This window comes from Syzygium oleosum, unplaced genomic scaffold, assembly GCF_021117445.2.
Source record: "Syzygium oleosum isolate NSW1041296 unplaced genomic scaffold, Sole_v2.1 Sole_v2.20, whole genome shotgun sequence".
NCBI classification, from domain to species: Eukaryota; Viridiplantae; Streptophyta; class Magnoliopsida; order Myrtales; family Myrtaceae; genus Syzygium; species Syzygium oleosum.
Window position 1 is genome coordinate 4,633,403 of NW_026607504.1, and position 17,490 is coordinate 4,650,892.

Sequence of the window (17,490 nt, forward strand, 5' to 3'; positions counted from 1 at the left end):
AATACTAACTAGAAGATATAATCATACATGTTTTGATGAACACATAGGAGATATCTAATCTATGATCGTTAGAACTTGAATGTTCATCATTTTAATTAATTTCAAATAACACAAGACGTCATTTGGTTGGGCTTAAAATTTTAGCGGGCCTCGACCAAAGATGTGACGGCCCGGCCCGGCCGATCTAGTCCACCAGCCGGCGACGCCGTCGGCACGCCCCCCCTTTTTCCCCTCCGAAACGCACGTCGCCATAGCATCGCGTCGTCGTCGTCAACCCCAGCGGAGTTCGAGCGCAGCTCGGTTCCCCCTCTGCAACACGAACCCCAATCGTTGATGGCGACGGTGGGCCCGCTCTCTTCTTCTTCTCGCCACCACCCATCAGGACCCGCCTCCAAATGAATGGCGAGAGCCGCCTTGCGACAACTCGTCCGTCTTAGAAGCACCGCCTCCACTTCGAGATCGAGCCTCGTTTTCTTTTCCTCGCATTCATGCCAATCTTCCTCAGTTGAGGACAGGGACAATTCCCTGTTCGATTCGAGCCTCAAGCTTCTCGAGACCTGTCGAAGCGCTCGAGAGCTGCTTCAGATTCATGCTCGGTTGATCACTTCGGGCCTTATCCGCAAGGCAGCTCTGTCCAGCAGAGTCCTGAGGGTACATCTGGAGCTGGGTCACGTTCAATACGCGATCTTGACTTTTGGGTACGTACATTCTCCGAGTACTTTCTGCGTCAATACCGCGGTTGAAGCTTACTCGGTTAGCTCGGTGCCGAGTGATGGTGTTCGGTTGTATTTTAAGATGCTGAGGCGGGGGGACTTTATCCCGAACAGCTACACTTATGTGCCGCTCCTCGGTTGTTGTGCTAAGATTGGTTGTGCTGGAACCGCAAGGAAGTGCCACGGGCAAGCTGTTAAGAATGGGGTTGACGGGGTGCTGCCAGTGCAGAACTCGCTGATTCACATGTACGGTTCTTGTGGGGTTATTGAGATTGCTCGGATGTTGTTCGATGAAATGCAGCAGAGGGATTCGGTGTCTTGGAACGCTACTCTGTATATGTATGTCAGAATAGGTGATTTGGTGTCCGCACGCAACATATTTGTCAAAATGCCTGAGAAAAATGTGGCTGCATACAACATCTTGATTGTCGGGTATGTGAAGGGAGGAAGTCCTGGGGCTGGGTTGAAATTGTTTCGAAATATGATGTCCAAGGGAGTGACAGCCAGCAGTAGGACTATGGTTGGCGCAGTTATGGCTTGTGGAAGGTCGGCCAGACTGAAAGATGGGAAATCAGTTCATGGCTTTCTCATCAAGAACTTCTTGGAATCGAATATCTTGATAGACACAGCTTTGATAGATATGTATAGTAGGTGTGAACGGGTGGATGTGGCGTGCAAATTGTTTGACGAAATTGAGGTAAAGAATCCAGTATGTTGGAATGCCATGATCTTAGGGCATTGCATCCATGGGAATCCAACCGACGGGATAAAACTATTTGAAGAAACATTAGGTAGACTTAGGTCAGGCAATTCTAGCAAAAAGAAAAGGAAAAAACGGAAAAGAAAGTGGTTGGTGTTGGCGGAAAGGCGAGAAGTTTTTCCAGATGAAGTTACTTTCGTTGGTATTTTGTGTGCTTGTGCACGCGCCGGACTACTGGAAGAGGGCAGAAACTACTTCAGCAAAATGACCAGTAGTTTTGGGATCAAACCCAATTTCGCACATTACTGGTGCATGGCCAATCTGCTTTCTGGAGCTGGGCTCGTTCAGGAAGCAGAGGAGATACTGAGGTGCATGCCTCAAGATGACAACGACATGTCATCACAATCCTCTTCGTGGGCTACCTTGCTGTCCTCATGTCGCTTCAAGGGCGCTGTGGCGGTGGGGGAAAGGATAGCACAGTCGCTTATCGAGAAGGATCCTCAGAATTTCTCGTATTACCAGCTGTTGCTAAACGTATATGCAGTGGCTGGTCAGTGGGAAGATGTTGTCAGGTTGAAGGATGTGATGAAGAAAAAAAACATTGGAAGGATACCACAGTGCGGTCTTGTAGACTTGAACGATATTGTTCATCGGCTCAGAGTGAGTGATATTTGGCAAGAAGAGATGCAGATTGCACAAGGGTCAAATTAAGGAAACAACTTGATGAGTGACCTGACTTTGAATTTGAGCGGCCACCAATACAAATCTGCAGCAATGTACATTGAAGCGGCAATTTTCGTACCATAGGAGACCGTCTTCTGGCCAGATGGAATTTTGCATTTGTAGAGGAACTATGTGGAAGATGAAATCTCGCCTTCACACTACTTGATACATGTCTGAATTCATTCATAAGCAGCTTGCCTATCAAGGAAGTTCGGGCGTGAGGCATTCTATCCGGACAGCGAGCGACAGAAATTCAGAGTGTTCACGGTATTCGATTGAGGATTTACACCAACTGCTGCCTTAGTTCGCCCTCATTTTTTACTCATATATTTAAGAGTGGTATAATGAAATGAAATTATTCTCATATTTTTTTTCTTGATGGTACGATTTCCAAAATTGATTATGGGGGGAAATTTCAAATATGGGTATGAAGTAGAACCGTTTTCTTAGAAGATGGTCTAATGTGAACATTGTCGGGCTGAAGTGGCCAATTAAGTGGCAAATAAGGGCCAGCTGGCCACAATAACACTGACATATTTGTCAAGATAGTTTTTTTCTTTTTCTTTTTGTTTTTCTTTCTTCTTTTCTCTCAATTTCTTTTTCTTCTCGCACACTGGCCGACAACGGCCAGCTCCTGGCTGACTTCCTCCGTGACCCTGCCACGTCTTTATCAGGGTTGGCATCGACGAAAACGTCGAGAAATTGCTGTGACTATGTCCTCGGCATCGCCAACATGGTGGACTAGAGGGCATTGGCCGCGAGGGAGCTGGGTCGGGAGGAGCTGAGAAGTGCTGGGCTGAAGATGCTGACAAGGCAGGTCATACGGAGGCAGATTGAGAAGCCGAAGCGAGTCTCGACGAGCCAGTGGGACAACCCATGGCTGACAGCGTCCAGGTTCAGTACGCATACCTCAACAGCCATGGATGGTCAACACAAAGTTCAGTCATTGCATCCACACGCTCAGTCATTGAAGAATCTATGGAGGTTACTAACACAATCTCTCTCCATAGAGATAGCAGATATGCTTAAGAGGAAATTACTCATCTATTAACTGCTTTATTGGAGTGAGAGAGAGAGGGGAATGCAACTCTCCATGAGAATGTTGCGCCTCCGAGTTGATAGGGTGTTGGATAGCATTGTCTTTGCTGTTCAGGGTGAAGATGCCCATGTTGATTCAAGGCAAAAGCTCGAGTTTGGATCCAATCTGTCAAAGCCCTTTGGTGAAGCCTGGGGAATTAAAGTTCTGTAATGCTATGTTGAATCATTCTTTTACTGGTCTCTTGATGGATTTATTCAATTTGAGAAGGCAGCGATCACAACACTCGTACATATTTTAGTTGCATCGACGTGCAATTCATCATTGGATTACAGAAATTTAATAGGAGCCTTCTCCCAAATTTGTCTAGATCCACATGAACTACTTCACTTGAAGATCCTTATTCCATAGGAGGATGGAGGTGGCAGCAATGCTTTTGCAGGAGGCACCTTTTTCTTCATAATCTTGATGGCTGCGACGATCATCTCTTCAGACGGCCCATGCTTCCCCCCCAGATCCTGCAACTTCTCCGAGCTGAGCTTCAAATGCAACTCCACCTCTATGAAACTTCATCAGCCAAAAATTCATGGATTAATTTCGCATTTAGAGTGCACAAAAGTAGGAAAATTATTCCTAGTCAACTCACGACTCACCGCCATGATAAGCATGCGTAAAGTCTCCCGAGTGTTCATAGAGACCTCAGTCAGATATCAAAAGACTATTCAGCTGAACCTGGATTCTTGATATGTACAGTTTGGTATTAATAACTGCAAAGATTGGAAAAAAAAAATCACTTCCAGGATATCAAATGCGTCTCCACAGATTCAAAATTTCAGAGATCGTTGAACGGCGATTGCAACAAAGGGTTTGTGTCAAAATTATATTCGAATCAGTTTGATCGATACACTCTATTTGTAAATTGCAAATTGGAGCCGATTGTCGGTCGCTGTCATTGCTCGCCATCGTACTGGACTTGCACACTCGTCAGCCATGGTTGTCCCGTAGGTTCGTCAAGACCACTTTGCATTCTCACCAGTGTCTTCAGCCCGGTGTTTCTCAACTCCCCAGCTCCTCCCGACCCAACTCTCTCGCAGGTAGGGACCTCAGGTCCAGCGCATTGGTGACGCAAAGGCCGTAGGCACAGAGCAACTTCTCAATGTCTTTGCCGAAGTGGACCTCGACGAAGACGTGAGAGGGGTCGCGGAGGAAGTCAGCCGAGGGTTTTGGCCGCCGTCAACCAATTGCAAGAGAATAAAGTAATAGAGGGTAAAAAAGAAAGAGAAAGAAAAGGAAAAAAAAAAGAAAAACAGAAAAAAGAATGCCTTCAACAAAAATGCGCACGAGCTCTCATTTGAGATTAATTGGTCATTTCAAACCCTCGTTAGAGACAATATCAACTTCGATCATACTTTTGAAAAATCAGCTTTACTTTAGGCTCGTACCTGAAATTTTCCCTTTGATCGAGGCTTCGTATAGGGTCAGGATCACAGTGTCAGTGACAAAAAGGAGGTGACAATTTGGGTCCGTTGAACATGGAAGTGCTAGAATTAACAAAAGCAGCATAGCCGATAAACGAGACTTATCATAGTCACGAAGACATAAACAGTGTGTTGGTCGACAGTAGGTATAAACCGAACAAATACCACCGCATTCCTCCAGTAAAAGGACACGTTTAATTTCTCACGCATTCACATTGAAAAAGATAATAGCACGTTTTAACATAGTTCACAACTGCGGATTCCGTTTAACAGAGAGACACACACAGTGGCCAACTGCAGATTCCGATTAACATACAGACGCCCTATCATTCGAAAGCCCACTGATTCTCGCGGCGAACATCTTCTTCTTCCTCAGGGGTGAAGTCGTTCTTGATGTTGAAAGTCTTGCGAATCTCCTCCGGAGTTTTCCCCTTGATCATGTCTGCCACAGTCTGGCATGTCAGATCCAGCAAGCCCTTGATGTTCAGATAGTTTGCAGCCTGGTTTAACAAAAAGCCATGCTTTCAGATCAAAAACCGATGAAGTGGCTAATCTAGACAACATTTGAACCGTGAAACACCCAGGCTTTAATAACTCAACATTAGAATCAAGAATGAAATCCACCAGAATTAGGAACCAACTCCACATCACTCTGGAACATTTTCTGAGTTACTCCCAAACTTTTAAAACAGCAATCAATTACTTTTCCAAGATCACCACTGGAGGCCAAGGAATTTCGGACAATATAAAGAAAGGGCCATCCCGTTCCAAGCTTAAAACTCCATTTTCAATTGGCAAAAGAAAGATGCTACTCTAAAACATTTATATTTAATCGGCCATTGGGCAAGTAGGAAAAGTGACTGACTGATGAGCTTTTTGTGTAATAGACCAGGACAGACTAAACAAAGATACTCCTCTAACTGAACGAGATTGCTTTGTGCCTGAGAACGTTAGAGGCAACATCTCGAATAGACATGGGCAAATAGATTGAGAACTTGGTCAGTTCCTTGTTAATATAACAAGAAGCTCTTCCCAGAACCTGCTTGTCTGTAAATATAAGAAAATTTGCGGCCCCTAATCATCTTCATGGAGAAAGCACACAGGTTGCACCATCATTTTGTCTTTGAGACACCTTATCAAAAATCACACAATAAAGGCACAGTTAACGGTAGATAACAATTACTTTAAGTTACTTTCACCTTAAGCTGCCTCAAAATCAATATAGCAATTATAAATTACACCAAAACTATTGCTACCTAATCTAGTGAGACCTCCTGTTAACTGTTCCTTTATTGCCTTGAGACAAAAACCGAGGCAACTTGGCATTCAAACCACCTAGTTTAATTCAAATACATAGTGACGTATAAAACGACTTTCAGATACAACAGAGAGGAGATCTATAATTCAAATGCATATGTAAAACCAAACTAACATAAACCTGAAGACGCATTTCTAATCGAAAATTAAAACAATAGAAAAACCGAAAAAGCAAGCACAAAAATTGCCTGATGGGACCATGGCACTGACCAGTGACCAACACCGCATTACCGACATAGAGCACTTTTAAGTAAAGAACCCTGCGTGAACACCTTAGAAAACCAAACCCTAGCATCAGCAAACACAGGCATCGTTCTGCGTAGACCAATAACCAACGACTGCTTCAGCAAAAATCGACAGCTTAAATGCTAACCAGACAACCCACGACGCAAACTCCAACATGACAGCAGTAATTTTACAGCGGGTATGCTTTGGCGAAGCTTACACTCCCTCCTTCCCAAAAATCTGCAACGGCACATTCTATCAAATCCGACAAAAAGATGTGAATCACCATCAAATAACAGGACGGGCACAGCGCGTACTCAGCACATCCCGGGCGTGTTGCCGCGACTACCGTCAGGGAGCGGAATTCGCCAGAATTCTATCGAGGCCTTAACATTTATCCCCTCCGAGCCAAACCGATACGAACCAGCTACTAGAGCTGAAAGGGTAATCGCCGCACTACGGTCAACCCTACCTCGAAATCCGAAACTACTCTACACCGGCAACAAAAACTAAGCAAGCCGCTCGAGCGAACCGAAGGATCGATCGACTGACCAGGATGAGATCGAAGAGCGTGGCCTGGTCGACCTTGACGAACTCGGCGTCCCAGGCCTTGAGGTCGTCCTCGGTGGTGCGGTCCTCGGACTTGGCGGACTCCACGTGCTTCTTGCAGTACTCGATGACCTTCGCCAGGATCCGGCTGGTGACGTTGGGGAGGGGGATCCCGCTGTCGGCGCAGTCGTCCTCGATCATGTGCTTGATGGTCTGCGACTCGACGGCCACCGCCTCGTCGACCTCGAAGGACTCGCCGTCGGAGCTCCGGAGGGTGATCTTCTTCGCTGATGACATGGTGCTTCGGGGGCTCCCGGGGGCTACCGGTGCGGATTCGCGTCGGCGATGGGCGGCGGTGGTGGTGGTGGTGGTGGTTGCGCGGATCGGGATCGGGATCGGGATCGGGATCGGGATCGGGAAACCCTAGCTACCGATTTCGCCGTTCGGATAGAGAGAGATAGAGAAAAGAGATTGGGGATTGACCTTTATTTTGTTTCTGGAAAAAGGTTTTTTTATTTGTTTTATTTTTTGCTATTTCGGAGATAAAATCTCTTCGGAGCACACGAGTGGGACTAGTCACACGTGCCGAGTCGTTCACCACTCAAGAAGCCACGCTGGCACTTGTGCACTGGCCCAAAAAAAAAAAAACGTATATCACCCTATTCTTCTGTATCTTATATAAGATTTTAACTCATCTCCAGACTTTGATTTACTGTGCAATGTAATACTTAAAATTTTAATCTGTTCAATGTAATCTCTGAACTTTAACCCAATATGTAATGTAATTCTTAAACTTTTTGTACATATTCAATTTAGTCTCTGAACTATATGAAAATATTCACTGTTATCCCTGATCTTAAATTAATCGAAAGACTACATCAAACAGTTTCATATAGTTTAGGGGCTACGTTGAATATGTACCAAAAGTTCATGGACCATATTAAATAAATTAAAAATTTAGGAACCACATTGAACAAAATAAAAGTTCAAGGATTACATTGCACACTGGGCCAAAGTTTAAGGAATATCTGTATCGTTATCCCTATAGATTTTTACGTAAAACAATTTTCAACTAGCTTAAATTATTTCGACATCAATTCTTTTTTTTTTTTTAAATAGAGAGTGTTTCCGTTAAAATATTAAGCATTTAAATGGTAGGGTCATCGCATTAATTCTCTCGTTTTGTTCTTTCGTAGATGGTCAATTAATACTCCATACTGAGAATTTTTGTATCTATTTTATCTATTACAAAATGAAAATATTTAACTATTTAACACATAGCAATAAGTATTTATGATCTTGTTCAATTAGGCAATAACAAAGTAAAGTTTTAAATATATGCCGATTTATTAAAATTAAACTGCGACATAAGATGTACATTTTACCTGTATATCCATAAAACGGATGATATTCTCTAGCTTTGCTTGATTTATTGTTCTGCAACAACATGATCGGTTTGCTATTTCAAAAACCGAAAAATCGATCTTGACATGGCAAGTTTCAAGTTCCAAATCTAATTCACCCTGAAAATGATTACTCCTAGGTGTCGGTGTTGGTTTCGAAAGCACACACGTGGGCCTGAAAGGCCCGCCCCATTGACACGTGGCGCTCCGCGATGGTAGAACGAGCCTTTCTTTCTATTTTCCATGGCATTAGTGGTTTTAAAATACTTAAGTTTTTGAGGCACATGCCCGTGTATGGGAGGACTTATACTTCTACATGCATTCCATGGCAATAACTGCGTTCAATCAACTTCATCAAAACCCATCACACAAATATAGATAAACTTTAAAACGGGTTTTTTTGCATTTAACTTTACTTATAGATTTCTCATTCTATTTGCAAATTTAACTTATATTTAGTATAAAACACCTGACATTATACCACGTGAATATGAAAAGAGATGTGTAAAATACGTCACTCAGTCCTGCTAAAGCAAATATATCGGTATCTTTTAGGTCTTAAATTTTATCGAAAACTTTTATTTTATCATGACATGCCCGCTATAAAAGTATCTTACTTCTAATTCTAATTCGAAACTGAACAGACATAATTGTTAATCAAAGAATCGAGACGAATATCAAATTTTTACAAAATCTCTCCGAAGTCAAAATTTATATTCAAATCTCTGGCATCCACTACTGTTTCAACGTGCATGCAAGAAAGATAACATAATAAAAAAAAAACTTCCCTTTTTCAAGTTTTCACTCACAAAATTGTCTACCTTTTTTTGTGGTCGGAAACGAAATTGTCCACTTGAAGTTTAAGTCTTAAACTGCAATTTCGACATGTAGAATGTTATTCCACATGGTCTAGAGCCAAAAATGCCCCGACAATGTCCAATCAAATCAGACCTAATACCCAAAAAAACCTCAAACTTTAATTTTTGTCCCATTTCTACCTTTGGTCTCGTAAAAAACCTCAAATTTTAGGTCATGTCCCAATTCTACCCTAAACTTTTTTTTGTCTCATAAAAAACCCTCATCTTTAGGCCCAGTCCCAATTCTATCATAAACTTTTTTTTGTCTCATAAAAAACTCTCAACTTTAGGTTCAGTATCAATTTTACCCTAAACTTTTGTTATCTCATAAAAAAATTTCAACTTTAGTTCAAGTTTCAATTTCACTCTAATTTTTTTGTTTCATAAAGATCTCCATTAACTCTCTGTCAAAATTGCCCTCGGGATTTTGCGCTTATCGACCTCTCATGCTGGGGGATGTTCCATCTCTCGCGGTCGAAGAGTACTTGGGACACTCAAACAACTCTTGCTTGAGAGATTTCTATCTCTTAGTTGTCAACGAGAAATTTTGGACGTAGGATTAATGGAGTCAGATTTGTGACTCAAGTAAAATTTTGTGATTTTTTATGAGACTATAAAAATTTTACAGTAAAATTGAGACTGGACAGTAAAATTGGGACAAGAACAAAAATTTGATGTTTTTCATGGGCCAAAAAAAAGCTTAGGGTAAAATTGAAACAAGACCTATAGTTAAGGGTTTTTTACGGGACAAAAAAAAGTTTAAGGTAAAATTGAGACATGACCTAAAGTTGGAGATTTTTTATGAGACAAAAGGTAGAAATTGGATAAATGCTAAAGTTTGAGGTTTTTTTGAGTATTAGGCCAATCAAATCATCACCCTCCCTCACGTCAGCAACCGACTAATGTGCATTTACTTTTGACTTTTCAATAATTTAGCGAAAAAGACAAAAGAAAGAAAGAAGCTTTTTGACGATAATTTAATCTGTAAACATTTCTCTCGTGGCTTAGATTGATTGATATGAATTCGAAAATTAAAGTTAATGTGCAATTCGTGGGTTTTTTTTAAACTCCATCCGTTTGGCGGAGAGAGAGAGGAATGCAGAAAGATGGGACGAATGAGCAGCGGGACCCACAAGCACGACACGGAAGTTGTGAGTCCACAAATTAGGAAAATGACACCAATAGTCCATGAACTTTTAATCCAATATGCAATACTATCTCTAAACATTTAATTCATTCAATGTGATCTATGAACTTTTAATCAATATTCATTAAAGTGCTTTCGTTTGCTTGAACGACACACTAGACGTTATTTGATTACGTGAATCACGTCCATCTTTTTATCCATCTAATTTAGAAAACGAAAAAAATTAGAGCGGTAACATACCAATCATTATTTGATGACATCAATTATTATATTCTATGAGATTAATATTTTGCTTGGATAATCCAAGTGTAATCTTGTTTTTGTTAACTATCGTTCAAACTTAATGAATTGAAATCCACATCGATAAATTCTGTTAACTTGAATTAACGCAATGATGTCATTGAACATTTTCATAAAGTCTAGAAATTATATTAAATATTTATTAATAATTCAGAGACCACATTAAACAAATTTTATATCTAGGGACGGCAATGTATATTAGACCTAAGGTCCTGGACTCGAATTCAAAGACCTTTCATGTCATTTTCCCCCATAAATTTTGTCTCATATGAAGGTGTAACAAAAAGTTAAATAATACACACACACACACACACACACACACACACACACACACATATATATATATATATATATATATATATATATGCAATTAAATGAGGGTTTTCATTTTCTTATCAGGCTCATGTATAGTTTGGATTACCAATGGCGTCTTATTATTAACGCTAACTTTTAGGTTTGTTCTGAACTCAAATGTCCCAACAACTTGTTTGAAACAAATTTCACACCGGTTGCATGTACAACATAAACATCAGTATTTAGGTGGTCATATGGAACACATGAGTGCATTTCCGTGTTGTTATGGCGTCCAAATACCATTGGTAACTCATTCTTCCCGCGACGGTCCATGCTACTATAATGGCTAAATAGAATGCACGTGTGATGCTGGAACCAAGCTTCGAGCGACAGAGAAGAAAGTGTGAATCGTAGCATATGAATATCGAACAAGCAATATAATTCCTTATCGTGGGCCAAATGAGAGAACAGATGATTGTTCCGCCACAATTAAAACCATGCAGGGCGGAAAAAATAGCAGTATAAACCACCAGAAAGTAGGAGAGTCTTTTACACGGATTACGCGGGCATTGTTGAGGAGAAACAGTTGTCCGAAGAACATAAGAGCAACCGATCACTATCAATATATGAACAGGTTTCTGGATCTATTCATAACTGTAACAAGAGAACGGCCAAGATAACAAAGGTAAAACAGATCCTGGAATGATTAAGAGATACTTCTACTCAGGCTATCTTAGGCAGAGCAGGCTCACCCTACATGAGGCACCACAAGAACTAAGAAGAAACAAAGGAAGCAAACATTACCTCTCTACGTGTATATTAAGACTATATTGTACTCAAACTTCTGATTAATATACAGTTGTTTCCTCCTTCCACTTCAAGATTGCATGTACTGCAAAGGTGGAGCAATGGTTTCAGCCTTCACTGGACCTACAAGGTGTTTTTGTTCAAGTGAATCGCATGTCCAAGAAAAAACAAACTGCTGTTCTAAAAGCATCGGCAGGTCAACCATAACATGTCCAGGGATCCAGCATCATGAAGTGCTGTCCAGGCATAAAAGAATTGGATAGGTCGATTTTAATGCTAGAGTTTGAAAGGTTTACCTTTTACCCCACGTATATCCACTTCCCGCCATTCTTGTACAAGGGCACAACAACAGCACAACAAATGGGAAAGGAAATCATCAAACCATCCTCCCTGCAGTACAGGTTAAAAAGAAAAAGGGTCATAAGAAGAACAGTAAATAGAGCAGAGCGCTCTTTGTTTGAACATAACTTTTTCTGTCACGAGGGTGCTAATTAAAAGAGCTAAGAGAAGACCTAAGAGGGCATGAAAGGATATTATAACCAAAATGCCAATATTCTTATTGAGGATTTGAAAACAAAACAAACCATAATATAGTAAGACGATCCATGTATCTCACCCCGTACAGTGTAACAAGTAAGGTGGTGGTAGGGTTGTCAGTTCCCTGACAAACCTAGGTTGTATATTTTTTATGTAATTTACAAACAACACAAACTAACTCTGCATTTGAGCATGTTATCCTGAGTTTCATATGTACTAAAGTCATTTAGAAGTTCACCTGGTGTCAAATAATTTCAATTTTAAGAAAAAATAAATGTTTCCAACAAGAGTGCTGATATTGTGGCTATTTTCTGGCTGCCATCCCTAGCCAATTCCTCACACTTTCACACTTTTAACTCCCATAATTGAAGTTGTAAGAAAATCTTTGTTTCAGAATGCTTATTGTTCCCTCCTTTTCAGTCAAACGGGATAACAAGGGGATCAGCTGAAATTATCTGCTTGGATGAGCTCAAGTTTGGACTTAGCAGAGCAGGCCCCAATGGTCTGATTCCAAATTTAGAACAGGATACGACTTCAAAGTGTCATTTCTTTTCAGGGAAGGAATAGTGGCAGGGACAAAAAAGATAAGAGTGCTTGTGAAATTGACACATTGTTACTCAAACAAAAAAATGTGTAGCTAGCCAGTCCTATTACCTTGATGTTCAAAACCATGCGAAGCCTCCTCCTGACACAGCAAGTATAGCAACAGCAAGATAATACCAATGAGTAAGCCATCAACTCATTACATGCTTCTGCCGAGGCTGATGACCATGTAATGAAAATTTCTTGTAAGTATTTTAGAGCATCGAACCCAGGTAGACTTCCAAAGACAAAGCACTCATTTATTCAAGTAGTAGCAGTTGAAATTTAGATCATAAGAAGGCATGCATTCAAATGCAGATTTGTCCCATAATGATGACACAATCACATTTTCAGCTAGTTATTCAGTGACAAGAACATTGAAAAGTCGGGATGACTGGATTAACCAAGAAACTACTAGCTAGTACATAATAACAAATAAAAAGATCATCAGAAAAAAGAACGTGAAGTTTCTTACATATGTGCCTGTTAGATGCCACAGTAGCAACCCTTGAAAATGTCCCACAAGGGAAGAAGAGTGTTTTAACACCTGCAAACCAAACGAGTGGCTTAGGAGTTCATTTATACCAATAGGATTGCGTTTTGAATAGCAGAACTTTGTTCAGTAAGACCGATGCACCATACTATGCGGCGAAACATTGTCCTCTCATGCCTTAGGACAGATTTGCAACAGTCGATACAAAGACATTCTAGGTGATGACCAGTAGCGACACAAGCCTACCAAATTCACACGTTTCGTGCGCACATAAGCTGCTCCACTGTGCCAATTTTTTAATCATGCTAACCACAATTCATAGAGCTATTGGTTATTGATTCTCTCGTCAGTGATCAGTTAAACGAAAATGTTGAGCTCCGATATCCTAATACACATTTAACATTAGTTAATACTGGCCTCCCACTCCATCTATCCGTCAGGCCAAGCTGACTAAAGTACAAAGACTTGCTGCAACTTACATGTTGCACTCTTTAAACTTGTCTCTTCAGCCTTTCTGATTTCAGAGTTAAATGATCTACCAATGGCCATCTTCAAAGCCTTCTCACCTATCTTATGCTACTGTGCACAATATCTCCTCAGTCCTCTCTAATAATCTCCTCATATTAAACTCATTGGTCAAAGGAACATCTTTTTAATTGGCATGTCCGACTTTTGTGCACAAAGGAATCATATGCCCAATCACCACCTTTTTATCAGAGAATCACACTTAAACAATTCCTCTCGATTGAGCACTAACTGAGCTCTAATAGACATTAAAAGGAACAGTAACAAGATAGAATTATGGATTTTTTTCTTCAGGGCAATGGACTAGTGAGACCAACTTCACCATAAGTAATAGTCTTCCATGTGATTAATCATAATCCACCACCAAAGAGGCGCAGATAGATGTAAATTGATCAACTGAATCATTTCTTGAAAATTGCTATGCATCATTTTCATTTTTTATAGCTCCAAAGAAGGGTTGAATGACATCAGAAAACATACACAGAAGTGGTTCTGAACAACAGCCAAGCAAGTCAGCATGCCATTCTTCATGTTGATGCAAACCTCTAACTGGCAATGCTTCATGGCCAGACAAGATAGCAGGAACTTTTCTGTACAAAAAAATAGGGAATCAGGTTTTAGAGCATGGCCCAAACTACAGAGGACAGATGACACTCGGCAGAGAATTTTAATAAAATCGATATAATCACGTCTCTTTAAGTGACAGCACACTAACCCTAACACATGACGGAAAAAGCTAATCTGCTGATGCATCTACCTCCAGGGAAAGACATAAGGGAAGCATGCGGTTTCTGTGACTTCTACACATGCGCGTACTAGAGCTCTTCTACATCCTACACTTCTATGAGTTGTAGTCAATCAAAGCACCGTCTTAGTCTCACACAACGTATAATACACGGTGATTTTTCCTTGAAAAATCAAAATAACAAAAGCCACCTAAAATACTAAGTGACTTTTCTGGAACAATCAAAATTACAAAAATAAGCCTAAACTTTCCCCTTATTTTATTTAGTTTACTCTATCTTTTGAAGAGTAAAAAGCGTCCATCCTTGGAGCCTATACATCATCAGCCAAAACCAAGCTGACATGGTTTGAAAAACAAGACAAGGAAAGATCCTTCATTGTTCTGTGAATACGTCTACTTTCTACCGCTAGTTTCACTCACAGTAAGCTGTGCCTAGAATGATAATCATCACATTTGAGTTGGGGCCTCATCAACTTTAGCAACAATATGAAATATATTTTTGCAACATAAATTATACCAGCCAACATATTTAACAAACTTATTCAACTTCAGCTGAATTCAAGCAGAAACTACCTCGTAGTTGTAGAAGAATCACTTTTCTTAGAATAGCTTTCATCTGAAGGATGACTCTTTTCATTATTAGCGTATGAAGCACTGTTCATAACTCCTTTGGATCCTTTTTTAGGGGAATCATTCTCTGACACCATACTCATTGTAACAGTTTCCGTGACATCGATCAAACGTTGAATTACTTCGCACTGGCTCACATCCAAAGTAGCTTGAGACCGTTGTAGTTCCAGCTGAAGCTTCTCATTTTCCTTTCGTAGCGCCTCACCAAATCCAAGATTGGGGTAGGAACAGGAAAGAGATTTTTTCAACACCATGGTGTCATGCTTTGATGGTTCTCGTTGCAGGATTATATCCTGCACCTTCCTGTCATCTTCATCTAGTGAGTACTCTTGTTGATCCTTCTCGATAGCTTCCATTCTCTCCTGTATATTGCTAAAATATTATTCTTTCAACTTAGAGCACTTATCTATGAGGGAAAGACCACGTACATGCAATCAACCAACGTTTCAGTTTGATAAATTTTCATAAGACAGTTCGTTGCTGGTGCTGGTTATGCTCAATATTTCCACTAAGTTTTGAATGGTAAGTTCAATGTCAATGTGATGTCAAGAAACGCGAAATGTTTAGCATTTGCACTGCACAGCCGACACAAAAAGAGAGAGAAATCCGTACCCGAACTCTAGCATTGTCGACAAGGGTGATAAGAGGGATGATTTTCAAGTATTGATCAATCTCATTCTGGGCTCGCCTAAAGTGATAAACGATGTTCCACCCCATAGCCAGCAAATAGAAGTAACTCCGTTCCTGGCAGCTGTTGACCAGAATGTAGGACCTTCTGAGAGCATCCTCGAGTTGCTCCAAAGGCTCCCTCGTCTCGGGGTACTTCTTCAGCTCCGATATCTTTAGTTGTTGCAACAAGTTACCGATCAGCTTCAAATGCTGAGCGAATTGCCGACAGTTCCTCTTGTGCAACCGCGCCGTATTCGCCGCTTGCACTATCATTCCAATTAGCCGAGTCGCGTCGAGTCCCGTGAGTTGGGCTACGCTAGCGGCCTCCCCGAAAAGATCCCACGAGAACGCCATCTTCACCCGCCTCGAAAAAGCGCCCAGCTAAGCCTACTACTACACCAGCTCTCACTCTATGACTCCAGCAACATACTAATAACCGTGCAACAAGTTACACTGCCTTCATAGAACATACTTTCAGCAATCCAGTGCGCACCCATCCACGCATTTAGATCGCGGAGAGACCACAATGCCGCACATGATACTCCCCATATCGAGCAAGGAAATCTCCAGAGGTTGAAGTTCCAATCGACTGCCAAAGTATGAAAAGTTCAGAAAGCGAAATGAGACTGTGGAGCTTTGGAAGAACAATGAGCAAGCTCATTGACCAACTTTTCAACGACGTAACTTAAAGGCGGACAAAGGAAGAAGGAAATGAACAAAGGGATGATGGCTGATTAGCTTGTCTCTCGGACATCAAGCAGGCAGTCAAAAAAATACCAAAAGAAAAAAAATGAAAGACAAAACATACCACCTCCTCCGCTGAAACCGCCGCGAATTCGGACTTATCTCCACGACCGCCACTACAGCCGCCGTAACTCACCGCAGCTCGCGCTTATCGACTAGAAATCCCACGGCACTTCGAGAGACACGGCGGCTCGGCCATTAACTTGTCTTCCTGTGAAGAAACTCGGCGAAATGGGATCCCGCCCCCCCAGATCTCGGCCGCCCCAGCGAGATAAATGCGCGGAGGGAGGTCGCAGCTACGCGGCGGTGCTCGCGGCGGGAATAACCGTACACAAGCGACACGGAGGAACAAGAAGAAGAAGAAGAAGAAGGAGAAGGAGAGGTCGGAGAAGCATTGGTTTCAGAGCCTGGCAGACGTTTCTTCTCCTCCCTCCACCGACGCCGCAGCAAAGGCTTCTGCCCGACGTGAACGTGCGTGCGCACGTTGGGGAGGGTGCACGAAATGGGGGGCAGAGAGGGAAGCGAGCGAGTGTCGATTTCTGGGTGGCTCGCTACTGCGTCGGTGGAGGGGAGTTTGCTGTTTGGCCTCTGCGGTTTCGGTCTTCGTCTTCCTCGGCTTTGCAGGTGGTGGCGCACGGGGACACGCGGCAGTCACCACCGTGGCAACGGGGACCCTGTCTCCGCTTGTGCTAAAATTACCTTGTTGCCAACGTCCGCAGACGATAATTACACTCGTGCCCTTTTACGCATCGTTATGTTATTGAATAATGACTCAAACGGTCCATGAATTTTAATTCAATATGCAATGTGATCCATAAATTTTAATTTGTTAAATATAATATCTGAATTTTAGCTTAATATTCAATGTAATCTCTGAAATTTTAATTTGTTCAATGTGGTCATTGACCTTTTAGTAGATATTCAATATAGTCCCTAAACTTGAATTAATTGAATGACTACATTGAACATTTTCATATAATTTAATGACTAAATTCAACATATACCAAAAGTCTAGG

At 41.5% G+C, this 17,490-nt stretch overlaps 3 protein-coding genes across 5 annotated transcripts; 1 reads left to right on the top strand and 2 right to left on the bottom strand.

The window, feature by feature from the left end:
• Positions 1-203: 203 nt before the first annotated feature.
• LOC115683741 (pentatricopeptide repeat-containing protein At3g51320-like) lies at positions 204-3,441 on the top strand. Its single transcript, XM_030608342.2, has one exon. It carries the CDS (start codon positions 400-402, stop codon positions 2,122-2,124), a length of 1,725 nt encoding a protein of 574 aa, XP_030464202.1. The 5' UTR covers positions 204-399; the 3' UTR covers positions 2,125-3,441.
• A 1,253-nt stretch (positions 3,442-4,694) lies between these two features.
• On the bottom strand, positions 4,695-7,130 carry LOC115683692 (SKP1-like protein 1B). Its single transcript, XM_030608269.2, has 2 exons — positions 6,745-7,130; positions 4,695-5,150 (listed from the first exon to the last, which is right to left on the bottom strand). Exons 1-2 carry the CDS (start codon positions 7,036-7,038, stop codon positions 4,977-4,979), a joined length of 468 nt encoding a protein of 155 aa, XP_030464129.1. The 5' UTR covers positions 7,039-7,130; the 3' UTR covers positions 4,695-4,976.
• A 4,114-nt stretch (positions 7,131-11,244) lies between these two features.
• LOC115683719 (protein MID1-COMPLEMENTING ACTIVITY 1) lies at positions 11,245-17,119 on the bottom strand. Of its 3 annotated transcripts, none has more exons than XM_030608309.2 (8): positions 16,542-17,118; positions 15,674-16,319; positions 15,005-15,423; positions 14,167-14,276; positions 13,144-13,215; positions 12,741-12,847; positions 11,846-11,939; positions 11,245-11,672 (listed from the first exon to the last, which is right to left on the bottom strand). In XM_030608309.2, the coding sequence occupies exons 2-8, from the start codon at positions 16,082-16,084 to the stop codon at positions 11,620-11,622; spliced, it is 1,266 nt and encodes a 421-aa protein (XP_030464169.1). In that variant the 5' UTR covers positions 16,085-16,319; positions 16,542-17,118; the 3' UTR covers positions 11,245-11,619. The 3 variants fall into 3 exon arrangements, 2 of the variants coding, with proteins under 2 accessions (XP_030464169.1, XP_056176532.1); XM_056320557.1 differs by having other exon boundaries at positions 16,539-17,118; XR_004006040.2 differs by lacking the exon at positions 12,741-12,847 and having other exon boundaries at positions 16,539-17,119.
• Positions 17,120-17,490: the final 371 nt, after the last annotated feature.